General features: G+C 37.5%; 1 protein-coding gene across 2 annotated transcripts in view; it reads right to left on the bottom strand.

The window, feature by feature from the left end:
• Positions 1-506: 506 nt before the first annotated feature.
• MAPK6 (mitogen-activated protein kinase 6) overlaps positions 507-16,895 on the bottom strand; it is a 40,859-nt gene continuing 24,470 nt past the window's right edge. The window contains exons 4-6 of one of the 2 annotated variants that reach the window (XM_028507520.2): positions 9,485-9,649; positions 5,277-5,478; positions 507-2,919 (exon numbers count right to left, since the gene is read on the bottom strand). In XM_028507520.2, coding sequence (XP_028363321.1) covers positions 1,818-2,919; positions 5,277-5,478; positions 9,485-9,649 — 1,469 coding nt within the window. In that variant the 3' untranslated portion in view covers positions 507-1,817. The remainder of the gene's footprint in view (positions 2,920-5,276; positions 5,479-9,484; positions 9,650-16,895) is intronic. The other variant, XM_028507521.2, reaches the window with a different exon arrangement.

Raw genomic sequence — 16,895 nt, 5'->3', positions numbered from 1 at the left:
AGGTGGGAGACAGAAAAGTGAGGTGAAAGAAGAATGGTTTTATATTTAGATAGGTAAAAGGGTAAGTTCTTGAGCAAAAGACAGACGTAAAACAAATACATTTAAAGGAGGTTCCTCTGTGTAGTTCAAAGCTTCCACACACACCTTAAGTTTTTAAATACACAGGCATGTGCCACTAACATTTCAGTCAGTGACAGAGCACGTATAAGACAATGGTACACCTTACAGCCTGGATGTGCACTAGGCCACACCATCTAGGTGATGGAACTCTGACTTTGCACAACAAAATCACCCATGACACGTTTCTCAGAACATATTCCCCTCTGGTTCTGCACATGACGACACAGCCTTCATTCCACTTAATTATGTGAAGGTTTACATCAGCAAAAGAATTGCATGGAAACAAAAATCCTTTTTCTTTTAAACCTTTTAGCCTAATATAGTTTAAACTATAGCCACAATTCAAAATGTTCTAACGTGGAACTAGACAAAGATTCTGCCAGTAATTTTCATTCTAGCAGGTAATTTTAATGATCTAAGGAGTTATACAGGAGCCATATTTGCTGGCCAGGTTTTATTTGTCCTTTTTCTTCAAACAGGATAACCAAAGATACAAATAGTATTCAATAAAATAAAATGGATGAAACAAATTCTAAGAAACTCCAATGCCACATGCTACATTTAACCTAATTTTATTCATGCTTGCCTTGGGATGGGAATAGATCATTCAGTAAAAACATACAGTAAAAACAAAATATGTCTTATCGTGTACAACTTTTAAACTACAATAATGATGTACCTTAATTACTTTCATGCACACAAGTCTAACATTACAGTTTTTTTAAAAATAAACACAATTAAGACTTCTAGGAGCATTTTATAATAAAGTAATTCCTAATTTTTCTTTGTAGATAGATCAAGCACCTCCAAAATACAAATTCCTATACACAGTGAGCACTTTACTTAAAATGAATACTTAAGTGAATTAAGTACGTGGACAGCCTTAGAATAAGCTGACATTATATATTCAGCTAAGTAGGCAACAAACCATAGTGCCAAATGGAAAAAGTGTATTTGCAAATAAATCTCAAAAACTAAGTTAACTTTTTATAATTTAATACAGAAAATATACTGATTTGCTAAAATAAATAAGATGTGATGTAGTAACACCTCACTATAAAGAATGCATACCAGAACATTTATAAATGGTGAGTGAATCTTAAGAACAGTTCACTACAATAGACGCTGGCTAAAGAGAAGTGCATATTGCGAAGCACTAGGGGTGGTATATGTTTTGCCACATACTTTTGTTACCTTGAGGTAGATAACACATGTGTACCAAATTCGGCATTCATTTTCAGTTGCTGCTGGTATCATGTGTTTTAAGAAATGTGTACAGTATGAAAAACTTGAAAATACTCATGAATGAAAAATGTTTTAGGAAAAAAATAGATATTTTCATGCAACTATGTACAGACTCACTGTGTAAATTTCAAGGCAAGATTTTTGTTTCCTGTAAAACAGATCACTGTTCTATGAGAGAATGTTTTTTACTTGTCTAGTGCATTTTTTTGTCTCCTCCTGCATTGCATTATTTTGCTCTATTCTTTATTTTTGTGTGCAAACGACATGCCAGTTAAAATGAAAACCATCTCACATGTAGAAAAAAGTCTGGATTTTAAAAACCAAGAACTAATAAAATCCTTTCTAAATGACACCACCTGATTCAAGTAAAAAAAAAATGACTTAAAACACTAGTAATATAAAAGACAAACACATTTCATGAAGAATACAAAGAGAAATGTCTGCTGAGTGTTTTAGTTCAGATGTTTCAGAATGCTGCTGTATGTTTTATGAGCAATCTGAGGGGAAGATTTCATAGCAGAAGGTGTTAATGTGGCCTGTATTGACTTAAGTGGTGACCCAACTGGACTGTGAAACTGTGGGATGCCTATGGACTCAAGCTGCTTGTTAAAGAGGAACTCACCACTGTTACTCAGAAATCCTTCCTCATTTCCTCTCTCCCCAAGCTTCCCATCTTCTACAGGCTCAGTTTCTAGCATTTCAGTATCTTCTTTCCTACTGAAGAACTTGTCCAAGTAACTGGTGTAAGTGTTTTCCTTCTCAATCTGTTCATCCTTCCTTACCTCACAACAAAACTGATTTATGAGAAAACAGTCATCCCCACTACCCACAAACTGGCTATCCCAAGAAGATTGGTACAAGGCTTCTAACTGAGCCAAATTTGCCATTCCCTTTTCCTGTTTTTCTTGACTTACTGACTTTGATATCAAACTTTTCAATTCTAGATGGGACACTGAGCTATTCAAGTCATTTAATTTATCAACAACATCAGTAGGCTCATGTTGTGAACTAAGCTGAATAGTTCCTGCAATAAAAGAATCAAAGTCAAATCCCTGGTTCTTTTCCCTTTCTTTTTCAGCCAGTTGCTGTGATGCTTCCTCTAGAGCTATCTGGGCTTTAACCAACCCATTCCTTTCACATTTTGACTTGCCTTTCTTATCAGATTTTTCTTTGCTCTGTTCTTTCCAATTGGAAAGGTCTATAATAAGCTTGGGTTCATAGTAATGGTTAACTTCACTCTCTCTCCAAACTAAATTATCTAAATATGATGATGACCTCATTTTGTAGTTACAAGTATGGCTACACTCCAGATCACAGTATTTGTTTTCGTGATGATCTGGGTACTGCCAACAAGGCTCAGTAGAGTAATTGGTATCAAAAGCAGGATCCTCCAAATACTTTTCACGCTCTCCATCCAAATATTTTCTCGGATCAACTTGTACTTCTTCTTCTTCGGTGACATCAGACAAAGCTCTTGGGTCACGCTGAACTTCATCAACATCAAAGTTGTTATGTATAGGCCAATCATGCTCTGAAAATTGACAATCATGATACCTGAAAGAAAAAAGCCAATATATTACTGTTAGTCCAGGTATCTAATTTCATTTCCAAATTCAATGAGTGCCTTGTACAAGCACTAGGGTAGGCCTATCAAGGGATAATAGGAGCCTAAGTCATGAGCCTTCCTTGCCCTCTAGGAACTTATAATCTTAATTAATAGGTAATATCTGTAACCATATAGAACAACATAACAATATGAGGCAATATTTAGTAATTACCAATGATGTAATAAAACTCTGGAGTCCTCTATTTTTTTTAAGATTACCATTATGAATTATTTAATTTTTTATTTTATTTATTTGTTTTTAGAGAGGGAAGGGAGGGAGAAAGAGAGAGAGAGAGAAACATCAGTGTGCGGTTGCTGGGGGCCATGGCCTACAACCCAGGCATGTGCCCTGACTGGGAATTGAACCTGCGATGCTTTGGTTCGAAGCCTGCGCTCAATCCACTGATCTACGCCAGCCAGGTGGAGTCCTCTATTCTTAAATGAGACCAACTATCATTTCAAACTTATTTCCTCTTTTCTCTGTTCTATTTTTTTATCTACCTCAAACACAACTGCAGATAAACATCTGAATGGCTGGCATCTTTATAGTTTAATTCTAACACAATTTCACACAGAGACAAAACATTTTATGGCCACAAAATTCAGATCTCTAATCGTAATCAGGTCTCCTACAGATTTTCACTCCACTGGTAATAGCCATACTAGACTTAGAGGAAGACTTCCTGGAACTCATCACTAACAAACTGGAAAAAAAACAAAAACAAAAACTCTCCATATATATGTGTTACTGAATGTAACACATATATAGAGATGTGAGTATCATCTCCTGATACCTCACAGCAAGGTGACCACGCCATGCCCAGGTAGAGGCAGATGGAGACACATACATGAAACGGCTGGGAGATGGGAAGGAGGAAACCATAAAGAGATTAGATAACTTAAGTATGATAAAAAATGAAGAGCCCTGACCAGGTAGCTCAGTTGGTTAGAGTGTCATCCCCATACATCAGGGTTGTGGGTTCAATTCCCTGGCCAGGGCACATTCAGAATCAACCAATGAATGCATAATAACTGGAACAACAAAAATCAATGTCTGTCTCTCTTCCATCCTCTCCTCTCTCTAAAAATCAATATATTTTTTAAAAAGTACAGACTGAAAAAAACATTTGGGTATGTACGGAAAGAACTGTATGTACAGAGTAGAAATGTTCATGCAGAAGAAAAAAAAAAGGTTGGCAGATGTATATAAACATATTCACAAACACCTCCACATTTTAGGGAAAAAAATGCAATGGGTTGCCCTGGCTGGCGTAGCTCAGTGGACTGAGTGCCGGCCTGTGAACCAAAGGGTTGCCTGTTAGATTTCCAATCAGGGCACACACCTGGGTTGTGGGCCAGGTCCCAAGTAGGGAGTGCACAAGAAGCAACCACACATTGATATTTCTCTCCCTCTCTTTCTCCCTCTCTAAAAGTAAATAAAATATTTTTAAAAAATGCAATGGGTAAACTAGTTTCAACATTAACTACTTCTTTAATTGTTAATTGGCAATCATCTACCTTTTAAACACAGAAATATATAAAATCCTAAAGTTTTTAAGATTGTCATTAGTGATTCCCAAACCTGGCTAAACATCAAAATCACCTTAAGATTTAAATAATATTGATTCATTATTATATGCTGCCCCCTCACTTTGAAGCAGAATTATATCCAAACTTCCTTAAAAATTTAGGAATCCTAAAAGAAGGCTAAGGAATTCTTTAACTAAAATGTATATTATCCATTTTGATGTTTTATACTGTTCAGACTAAAAAGATCCTTATACTGAGCCTAAGTTAAGGATCCCAAAACTTATTTTGTCATGAGAAAAAACATTTGAATATATCATCATAATTTATATTTAAGACATAATAATCTTTATGTAAAAAACTTGAGACAATTATGGAGATACCCTATTGCATAAGATTGAGTCTTCTCATCCAACATCTTAAAAAAACTGTAATGTTCACAAAAGCAATAGTTGAAAATGGTTCACGCTCAACTTTCAACCTCCACATTTAAAGGATCATATAATTTTATTAACTAAATATGTCTTAATTGCTTTGAAAATGTTTTTAAATTAGCATTTAGCTTTTCCTACTATGTATATCCTAACTAGTAACTATTGAATAATAGTTAAATTCCACAATGTCTACTATTTAAAGATAAGTTTAGCAGAAACTCAAAGAGATGTTTACTAAATTTTAAAGAATTCTATACTGTGTTATATATAATTTAAAAATAAAAATCATTGTATTGTGGTTTATTAAAAAAATTAATATTTTTTCTAACTTAGGATTAATTTACCTTTCCCAGTTATAAATGTGGCTATGAGTTTCATCCATAAGCAAAATATCATCAACTTCATCTTCAATATGAAAAGGATGACTGGAAATTGGCTCATCCATTGGAAAAGAATAGATGCTCATGTAAGGATGGGAAAGTGCCTCTTCTGCTGTCAATCGATCCATGGGGCTAAACGTCAAAATTTGTTCCAGGAAATCCAGTGCTGCAAAGGGAAGCAGATAAAACTCCTTAACTATACTGAAGGTCCACCAACCTGTAAAGGAAAACAAAGGACTCCAAAATTAAAAGGTAAGTTAATATAAGTTTATCAGAGAAACAAAACTAGTTCACCTGATTTACAGATTAAAAAGAGAAGACATTTATTCAATAAACCTAGCCAAAATTTGAAATGCACCCCAATCTCCTTTTTATGGCCAATTATAAAAGAAGAGGAATATATTAATTTGAACCATATGAAACTACCAGTTTTGTTAGTTAAAAATAGTCAAATAACAGCAATTCCATGTGGCTAAACCTAATACATAGGTCCTAGTATCAGCTTCACAACTCACTAATTTCACTGAATTACTAAATTACTTGAATTTGCTGAACTTCAGTTTCTTCATGTATAAAATAGATATATAGACATCTTATAAGGTATAAAAATTTGAAAACATAGTATCTAGTGCTTAATAAAAAGACTTTCCCCTGTCGTAACCTCACCTCATTGTCTATTATACTAACTTGTTGATCTCTGCTCACACCAATCTCATGCCAGCATATCACACAATGCACCCGATCATTTTAGGGCCCTGGTGGAACTACCATACACCCAATTCTTCCCAATAACACCGTCTGTTAGATTTGCTAAGCTCCTTCCCCAGCCTGAACCACACTATCTATCACCAGCCTAAAGACTGCCCTTCCACCACACATTCCTATGCCATGCGACTTCGACCAATCTTCAGTTCTGAATCATTTCCACCATCTACTTTCCTCCCTAGCCATATAGTACTGATGAAAACAAGATAGAAAAGCACATATATCTGGCTCACTACCAATTCATACTATGCAATTTCAATTTGGCCTTTGCTATTGTGCTCAGCAATATTTCACATCATCCCTTTACGCTCTCAATCTCCTCTATCATTCTCAACAGATAAACTGATTTCATATTAATCTCCATTCCTCCTCCTTCACTATGGTCTGTAACACATCCTCTTATCTTTACCTTCTGTCTCAAAGGAGAAGATAGTCCTTCTCTCTAAAAACTAAGCTGTACTATGGAAAAGACCATATTACATTATCTCATTCAACCCTCAAATGAGTCCAATAAAGACTAAAGAGGCCCTGGCCGGGCAACTCAGTTGGTTACAGCATCATCCCAATAGGTCAAGGTTAGGGGTTACCCAGTTAAGGCACACACAAGAATCAATCAATGAATGCACAAGTAAGTGGATCATCAAATCTCTCTCTCTCAAAAAAAAAAAAAAAAAAAAAAAAAAAAATTAAAAGAAGACTACACAGGAAAAACCTAAGGCTCATTGGTACTCATGCCCCTCAGGGGTGAGTACCCCTGAGGTACACTCATGGCCCTGGGCTGAGATTCCTTCCTGTACTCCCCGCTCTTTCCCCACTCCCCTCTATTATATTATTCTAATCTAGGAGGTCATTTCACAAATATATCAAGCTATTCTTGGTTCTCCTGGAAAAAAAAATCAGTCTTAATTAGTCCAGGGCCCACATGTCTCAAGGCAAAAGAGACTCTAGGCATAGAGTTATTGGATGGTGACTCTGCACAACACCATTCTCAGAACAGGGGAGGAGATAAAGTCAACTACACAAGAGGAATGTATTGTAAAATACCTAGCATTTAGGAACTGTAGGCAGCAAATAAAAAGAGGAAGAAATAAGCCCCATACACTGACGTTTCTCTCCCTCTCTCTTTCTCCCTTTCCTTCTCTCTAAAAATTAATAAATAAAATCTTAAAAAAAAAAAAAAAAAAAGCCCTGGTGTGGCTCAGTGGATTGAGTGCCCACCTGAGAACTAAAGGGTTGCAGGTTCGATTCCTAGTCAGGGTACATGGCTGAGTTGCGGGCCAGAGCCCCAGTAGGGAGCATGAGAGGCAACCACACATCAATTGTTTCTCTCCCTCTCTTCCTCCCTTCCCTTCTCTAAAAATAAATAAATAAAATCTTTAAAAAAGAAAAGAGGAAGAAATAAGAAAGAAATTAGGCAGGCTGAGCTTCCAAGTGTATGCACACATAGCACGTTTACATCACGTAGGTAGTTCCATAGAACAGCAGGGCTCTGGAGGAAATCTGTAACAATGGTGTTGAAGTGTGCTAAGATGTAGGAGTATATGGTAAACTATAGAGAAAGGGAGGATGAGAGGTAAGTATGGAGAAAAATGAAAAAGAGGGTATTATTCAACTAAAGCCATTAACCAGAGAAGGGTTCCCAGTCTTAATGTGTTCATTCATATGGAGCATATCTATGAAGTAAATCTTTAGTCTCAGAAACTTGAAACACTCTGCATTGCACTTGTGAGCACAGCTCAGCCACTTGGGAAAAACAAGGATCTTTGCACAATTAACTTAATGGATCCATTATCAAAGACAGCCATTCAACACATTATGAATGAATCTTAGCATAAGCCTAATTTTCAGGTTGTTTTATAGGTGACTGAGACAGGTCCCCACCCTAATGAGGGTAGGAAAAAAGAAGATGCAAATTTAGCCAGATTGCAAATGCTGCAACAGCCAAGTCTTATATTCCTAGTGTGTCTCTTTTGGTTAGACAGAGTAACAGAACCAGTGACATTCCAGAGCCTAACCACTTATCTCTAAGCAGTGTCATTACCTGTAGAGAGTTTTAAAAACATAAGATAGTCGCCCTGCTCCCTACCCCATATCTCTGGATTCTAATTTAGTAGCCTGAAGTTTTAAAGAGCTCCCACAGAAAACTCTGAGGCATAGTCAAGTGCTATGTAGCTACTGTTCAGTTACAAACAGGGATGTCACCAGAGTGGCTACAGGGATAACAGCATGAGAGCCAGCAATGGAATCTGACTGTGAAGACAGACTGGAAGACTGGGTAAGAATGTAACACTACTTAAAAGGAAGCCTACAACTTGTCGAAATTAAATACAGCCAATTCCTTTATATTTAAGCATTTACTAAAGGAATTCCAAGTATATTTGAGTGGGGAGGAAAGACCATATTAACATGATTTTGCCATCTAGTGCCTACTTCTCAAAACATTTGCTACTTTAAAACACTTTGATACATACTCACCTGAACCACAGAGAATGATCAGAGTTGGTGATATGAATAATGGGTATATAATTCAGAGAAAGTTTAAGATGTTTAGGAAACTATATATCCCTAACATTTTGATTCATGACAGAATTATACAATCCTGACACTGATGTACCTTACTACAGAGTAATTCTTAAAGATGTAAGACAAAATCAACTTTTTAAAAAGATATTTTTCATATCTAGGGTTCTTCCTGAAAAAATATTACAGATTACTACAAGCGTTAAAGACTTTCATATCTTATTTATAATATCAAATCTAAAAATGTCACTATTGAGACATGAAATTAACTGCTTTAGTGGTTAACAAAGTTTTGATTCTCTCCAAGTTCCTACTACTTTCGAGCTTACACAAACTCTCACTTTGGCACCGAATACTCCTAATACCAATCCACAAACGCTTACATAATGTGTTTGCTCATTATGGAGTTTGCTTATTCCTCCACCTTCTCCTTGTCCTAAGGCTTTGCTCCCCTGCCTCACCACCCAACTAAATTCACTCTTCATATCTAAATCACATTCTTACTCATACCCACACTTACTTATCACATAACCCTCACAGAACTCCATTCCAGCTTAGTGAGTGCCAGTTATTCAATATGCTCACCTAATAGTAGATAACCAGAGGTATAAGCTGGAAAAGTAAATGGAGTTAGAACCAAGAAAGAGGAATAAACTTTTGCAATCTGGAAAATTATTTAAAGGAGCAAAGAAATAGATACCAGTCTAAATGCCAGGCCAAAAAAAGAGACAGTGTTTAAGTGTTAGGTATACCTTAAGTATCTAAAGACCATTCAGGAGAAAGCCACGTATCTAAGGATAAAAAGCTGAAGCTTCCTACACAGATCCTGCTTAGTTATACACACTCCCACCCCCCAATTCGTGACGGTTATTCTTGAGTCACAATACCTTCTCGACTAATTCCTGGAAGCAGCTGAGTTAAAGGTTTGTGTGGCTCAGTCATGTCGTTTCTAATGTAAACTGGAATTACACTGAGAAGCTCCTGACGATCTTCCTCATGTACAACAGGAATAGATTCTAAAATTAGCTGCATCTGTTCAAGTTCATGTGCACCTGAATGATATTAAAAAAAGGAACAACAAAGAGAATATAAACAAACAATAAGCAGAGTCTAAAGTTATAAGAAATCAACTTAAATATTGTAATGACCACTGGGGGTAAATGGTTTTAACTGAATCATTAGTTAGCAGATTTCGTTGTTTAGAATATCATCAATCTTCTCAAAAGGCTTATCTATTTCAATTTCTACTCAGTAATATATTTAGTTTTAGCTCTTTGTTTCTTTAAGAAACTGACTCTTGAAGTCTGGTCTCATATTACGGTACCACAAAGTAGTGAAAAAAAATCAATGAATTGTGACTCAAGCGACTTGTGTTCTAGTGTTAGCTGTACCACTATCTAACTGGCTAAAACTATGGGAATACTTAACACAGTGATGACTTGATTTTATCATCGAAAAAATAGGTTGAAACAAAAAAGTTTTTATCGTTATGTATCAGGCTCAGTATTTCAAAACCACTATTAAAGAAATAAAAGAGGAACCTTTAGGCTAAATGGATGACACAAAAAGAAAAAAAGAAAGAAAACCCACTCACTTTACTTTTCCACTAATTTCTGGAAATTCATTCAACATTCAAATTTTTCTTGAGGGCCTACTATAAGCCAGCACTTTAGAAGATAGCTGTGAAACAAAACAGACCAAGTTCCTACCTTCAAGCTTATAATCTAGTGGAGGAAAACAGATAATAACTATAAACATTTATGTCACATGGTAACAAATGCTATGAAGAAAAATAGAGTAAGCTAAGGGGGAAGGAGGATTGTTGGGGGTAGGATTGTGAATACATAGAAGATGATCAAGGAATACCTCACTGAGAAGCTGGAAGTTAAGGAAATTAGGGAACACACCATACATTCATATAGAGGAAAGGAATTCCAGAAAGACGGGAAAAGGCCGAAAGCCCTGAGGAGATAGTAGGCTTGGCATGCCTAAGAAACAATCAGGCAAGTGTAGCTGAAATGGATGGCTGGGGGGAAATAACAGGGGTGAGGTTACTGTGGCACCAGAATACAAAGGGTCTGCTTTATCCTGAATTGGACAGGAAGCCATTACAGAGTCTGAGCAGGGAAATTACATGATCTGATTTGTTTTCAGAGAACTACTATAGTTGCTATGTGGTAACTAGACTACAGATGGCAAATATTGAAGCAGGAAAGCAAGTTAGATGGTCCTGCATTAGACCACGGAAGACATTAATGGCTGACTGAACTGGAGGAAGGGGTGTAGTGATAAAGATAATAAGCAGTTAGATTCTGGGTATATTTTGAAGAAAAAGCTCACAGGATCTGTACTAATAAAGGTGAAGGACAATGCCAAGATTTTGGTTTGAGGAACTAAAAAGTGGTTTTGATTTGCTATGATGAGGAAGACAGCAAAAAGAAAAAGTATGAGGGAGAAATATCAGTTCAGTTTTGGAAAGGTGAAATTTGAGAACCTATTAGACATCCAATGGATATATTAAGTTGAACCAAAAAAAAAAAAAAATAAGACTAGGACACTACCTACAGGTTAAAAATACAGATTTCCAATGAATGCTTAGTACTTGCCATTTGTTGCTCTGTTCATTTGAGGCCTATACCTAAAACACTTAGATCTCCCTCATGCTATTTTTACTGAATGTTCACAAATCCAATAGAGCATTAGAAGGAAACTACAACTGGAACTTTTACATAATTTCACAATTCCATTAAATGTTTCAAGTTTACATGGGTTTACAATCAAAATTATGTTTCTCAAAGATGGGTTTTTTAATCTAATTTTTCATTGCTATACATAAGCAGTCTGAATATGCCAAATTAACATTAAAAAAGACACCACCTTTGTATAATCAATACAGCAGTAAATTCTGACCTCATTACACACAGCTCGGAGCATGATCTAATGATTCTAAATGAAACAAATTAAATTTTTGTTTTCTTTCTTTTTTTTTTAAAGATTTCATTTGCTTATTTTTAGAGAGGGAAGGGAGGGAGATAGAGACAGAGAGAGAAACATCAATGTGTGGTTGCTGGGGGTTATGGCCTGCAACCCAGGCATGTACCCTGGCTGGGAATTGAACCTGCGACACTTGGGTTCGCAGCCCGCGCTCTATCCACTGAGCTATACCAGCCAGGGCATAAATTTTTGTTTTCTTGATACAATATTATTCTGGTAGCTTTAAAATATGTCCACAAATGCTTTGATACCCTTTCCTTCCAGCAATGGAATACAATCCCACCCCCCTTGTGTGTAAGGTGTACTTAGTGACTTGCTTCTAACACCAAATAAAGCTGAAGTGACAGTGTGATGCTTTTAAGTCTAGGTCACAAAAAGATAATTTGCATTCATGGCCAACTAATTTTTGACAAGGCAGAACAATTCAATGAAGAAAGAACAATATTTTGTACAAATGGTGCTGGAATATCTAGCCAATTAACATGTAAAACAATGGGGTTGAACCCTTACCTCACACCATGCATAAAAATTCATTTACAGTGGATCACAGACCTAAATTTAAAAGCTAAAACTACAGCCCTGTCTGGGCAGCTCAGTTGGTTAGAGTGTAGTCCCAATATGCCAAGGTTGCAGGTTTGATCTCTGGGCAGGGCATATACAGGAAGCAACCAATGAATGTGTAAGTGGAACAACAAATGTTTCACTTTCTCTCTCTCCCCCATCCCATCTCCTTTCCTCTCTCTAAGATCAATTTAAATAAGTAAGTAAATGCTAAAACTATAAAACTCTTAGGGATTGGGCAATAGTTTCACAGATATGACACCAAAAGCAGAAGTGACCCCCAAAAGCCAAACATACAGATAAATTGGACTTAATCAGAGTTAAAATCTTCTGTCTCAAAAGACACAATAAAGAAAATGAAAAAATAACATGTAGAAAGGGAGAAAATATGTGCAAACCATGTATTTGGTAAGTGATCTATATCCAGTATATGTAAAGAACTCTTACACCTCAATTATAAAAGATAACCCAATTAAAAAGTAGTCAATGGGTCTGGATAGATTATTTCTCCAAAGTAGGTATGGCCAATAAACATATGCTCAACATCATTAGTCATTAGGGAAAATGCAAGTCAAAACCACAATGAAATACTACTTCCTATCACTACCTCACATCCAAAAAGGCAGAAAACAGGACAGACTACACTTTAATTAAGTATTGGTGAAAATGTGGAGAAACTGGAACTCATAATTGCTAATGGGAATGGTACAACTGCTTTGGAAAATGGTCTGGCATTTCTTCAGTTAAGCAGAGTTATCATATGACACTGCTAATGTTACAAAGTATCTTTTAGAAGGGAAAAAATGTTCTAAAATTAGATGGTTATAAGACCCTGTGACTATACTTTAAAAATACTGAACTGTATATTTTAAGTGGGTAAATTGTATGGTATGTGAATTATAACTTTTTTAAAGTATGTATTATTGATTATGCTATTACAGTTGTCCCAATTTTTCCCTTTGTCCCCCTCTGCTGGGAATTGCCCTGACTGGTTTCAGGAGCTGTAACCTGCTCCCCCCCCCCCCCCCGCCATGGCTAAGGCTGAGTAAAGAGACCTTGGGACCATAAGCCACTAAGGAGACAAAGCTATCTCCCAGGCATGGGCGCTGCCTCTGCCCACTTTACTTCACCCTGCCTGGCCCCAGGCGGATGACCAGTTAGCCAATGACAGGTAAGATTCCTCAAGGGAAGGATGACCTAAGACAGGCACAGTTGCAAAGGGGTCCTCAGGGAAGAACTTGGGGAGGCTATAGGAAAAGGGGGTAATAGATCCTTGCCCCTTGGCTTTGATATAGCTTGAGTCCTCATTCTGTCTGCAAGGTCTCCTAATCTCTTGGCTGCCTTACTTCCCCTGCCTGACTTAAGCCTGAAACAATGACGGAGGGCGGTGCAGCCCTGGGCAGGAAAGGGCGGTTCCACAGGGCAATCAGGCCTAAGAAAAAATGCATAAAATCCTGTGAAACCGGCTTTGCTAAGAATGTCCTCAATTTTCTGATAAGGTCCAAGAATGAAATGAGTTTGTTTCCCAAAGTTTTATGGCTCTTTAGCTAACTGACCCTGACTCAGAATAAGCCTTCATAGTTCTTTGAATGTTATCTACTGTTTGATCCTTACTGCCTGACAATGATGAATGAAGACCTTCCTTGAGGTAATGCTCCCAGAAAAGCAATAAAAGCCTGTCCAGGCAAGGGCTCAGAGAGTGGCCATGCTGCTTCTTTTTCTCCACAGGACTTCTGCAGTCCATATGAATTTGTTCGTCAAATCCACAACACTGAAGACACCACTGGTAGGAGTCCACATCACCCCTCCACCCAGTACCCCCTTTCCCTCCAGCTATACACCCTACCTTTGTTCATGTCCATGGGTTGTGCATGTAAATTGTTTGGCTTCTCCATTTCCTATACTGTTCTTAACATCCCTGCCTGTTTTGTACCTACCAATTATGCTTTTTAATCCCTGCACTGTTTTTCCCCATTCTCTCCCTTCCCTGCTCCGAGGTGAAAACTCTCCAATGACCTCCATACCTACGATTCTGTTCCTACTCTGGTTGTTTGCTTAGTTTGTTTTGTTTTGAGTCAGTTGTTGATAGTTGTGAATTTGTTGCCTTTTAACTGTTCACAGTTTTGACCTTTTTAAAAGATTTTATTTATATTCAGAGACGGGAAAGGAGAAAAAAGAGTGAGAAACATCAATATGTGGCTGCCTCTTACATGTCCCGCAACCTAGGCATGTGCCTTCACTAGGAATCAAACCATAGATCCTTTGGTTCACTGGCCGGCACTTAATCCACTGAGCCACTCTAGCCAGAGCTCTTCTTTTTCTCAAGTAAGTTCCTTTAACATTTCATGTAATAAAGGCTTGATAATGGTGAACTCCTTTAGCTTTACCTTGTCTGGGAAGCACTTTAATGCCCTTCCATTCTAAATGATAGCTTTGCTGGATAGACGAATCTAAGTTGTAGGTCCTTGCTTTTCGTCGTTTTGAATACTTCTTGCCAGTTTGTTCTTGCCTGCAAAGTTTCTTTTGAGAAATCAGCTGACAGTCTTATGGGAACTCCTTTGTAGGTAACTCTCTGCTTTTTTCTTACTGCTTTTATGTTTCTTTATCTTTGACCTTTGACATTTTAATTATGATGTGTCTTTGTGTGGTCCTCTTTGGGTCCAACTTGTTTGGGTCTTCCTGTGCTTCCTGGACATGTCTATTTCCTTCACATTAGGGAAGTTTTCTTTCCCCAATTTCTTGCTCTTCCTTTACTCCTTCTGGCATCCCTATGATATGGATACTGGCCTGTTTGGTGATGTCCCAGAGCCTTCTTATAACACCCTTGTTTTTTGTTTGTTTGTTTTTAATTCTTGTTTCTCCTTTCTGTTCTGGTTGAATGTTTATTTCTTCCTTATGTTCCAAATCATTAGTTTGAATCCTGGCTTCCTTCCCTACATTGTTGGTTTCCTGAACATTTTTCTTAATTTCACATAGTATAAACTTCACTTCTTTTTTATGTTGTTGCCATACCCAATGAGTTTTTTGAGCATCCTGATCATCAGTGTTTTGAACTCTGCATCTGATAGGTTGGCTATCTCCATTTCATTTAGTTCTTTTCCTGGGGTTTTGTTGTGTTCTTTCATTTGGGCCATATTTCTTTGTCTCCTCAATTTGGCAGCCTCCCTGTGTTTGTTTCTGTGTATTAGGTAGAATTGCTTTGACTCCCTGTAAAAGGCACCTGTAAATTCTGTGAGACAAAGCCTTAGGTTCACTGGCCGGGGTGGGGCAATCTGTTTCACAGCTTTGTGGCTCTCTGTGGGGGGAGGGCTCAGAGATGGGACTGTGCTACTTGGTTCTAGGGGTTTGCCTGGCACTCACCCCATTTCCAGTTACTTGATTCACTGTCCATATATGACTGGCACCCTCCCATCTGTTGCCCTGAGTGGGTGGGACTGCATACGTTTTAAGACCATGTGAGCCCTTTAAACAGAGTTTCCTAAAAATCTGGCAGTTTTTTCCACCATCTCAACCCCTATGGGTTTTTACAGTCAGAAGTTATGGGGATTTATCTTCCTGGCACTGAAACCCTGAGCTGTGTGGTCTGGCCTGGGGCTGGGAACACTCACTCCTAAGGAATCCCTCCTGATTTTTATCCACCACACATGAAAGTGGGATGACCTGGGCCTGTTCAACTGCCACCACCACCTCCCCGCACCACACCATGTCTCCTCATCTCTCTGCCCCTCCTACCCATCTGGATGAATGTGGCTCCTTTAAGTCCTTGGTTGTTGAACTTCCATACAGTTCTATTTTCTAACAGTTCATGGTGTTACTGGTTTTGAGATTTAGTTGTAATTCTTTTTGTGGTTGCACTAGGAGGTGAAGCATGTCTACCTACACCTCCATCTTGACCAGAAGTCTGTGAATTATATTTTGACACAATTTTTTAAAAGATGTTAACTTTCTTTGCTCTTTCTTCCGGATCACTAAGTATTCTACGGGAAACCAGTTGTCATGGGATTGACACAGACAATCCCATGTAGAAGCCCACATGGTGGGAACTGAGGACTCCTGCTAACACCATGTGAGTAAGTTATCCAGAAGTGGAGCCTCTTATGCAGGCAAGGCTTCAAATGAGAGTAGCCCCAACCACCACCTACACTACACAAATCTAAGCTAGAACTACCTGGCTAAGCCACTTGCAAATTCTTGACCCATGGAAACTGTGAAATAATAACTGTAGTTTAAGCCACTAAGTTTTGAGGTAATTTGTCACACAACAACAAATAATACAATAATCACTTTATATATGCCAAAGGTGCTGGAATATCAGGACTACAACCTCTAATCACACTATTACACCTTGGAAAAATTTCAATCCACTTAACAATTTAGTATCTTGTAATCACTGGTATTTTCTCAGTTTTCTACAATGAAATTCAATTACTATCACACATTATGAGAGAAATTTTAAATAAATTTAGGAGGAAATTACAAAGGATTTGTTAATGTTATGTAAGCTGTGGGCTACAACAAGTAATCAGTATTAAAAATTTAACAGCATTTATGCGTACCATCCTTTCTTCAACAATGCTCTCTTATAAACACTAATCTTTCTTTCATTAACCCTCCTTTTGTAAGCAGACTCTGTTCTATTCCCTTCTTTCTGCCCTTGGCACAAACTGGGAGTTTTGGGAAGGCCACTCTAAGATTGGTTAGAGAAAGGAAAAAAAATAATGTCAGAAGAGAAGACAAGACCTA

Source organism: Phyllostomus discolor, chromosome 1 (genome assembly GCF_004126475.2).
Source record: "Phyllostomus discolor isolate MPI-MPIP mPhyDis1 chromosome 1, mPhyDis1.pri.v3, whole genome shotgun sequence".
Lineage (NCBI taxonomy): Eukaryota > Metazoa > Chordata > Mammalia > Chiroptera > Phyllostomidae > Phyllostomus > Phyllostomus discolor.
The sequence above is the reverse complement of the archived record's forward strand: the minus strand, read 5'-3'. Positions and strand labels throughout refer to the sequence as shown.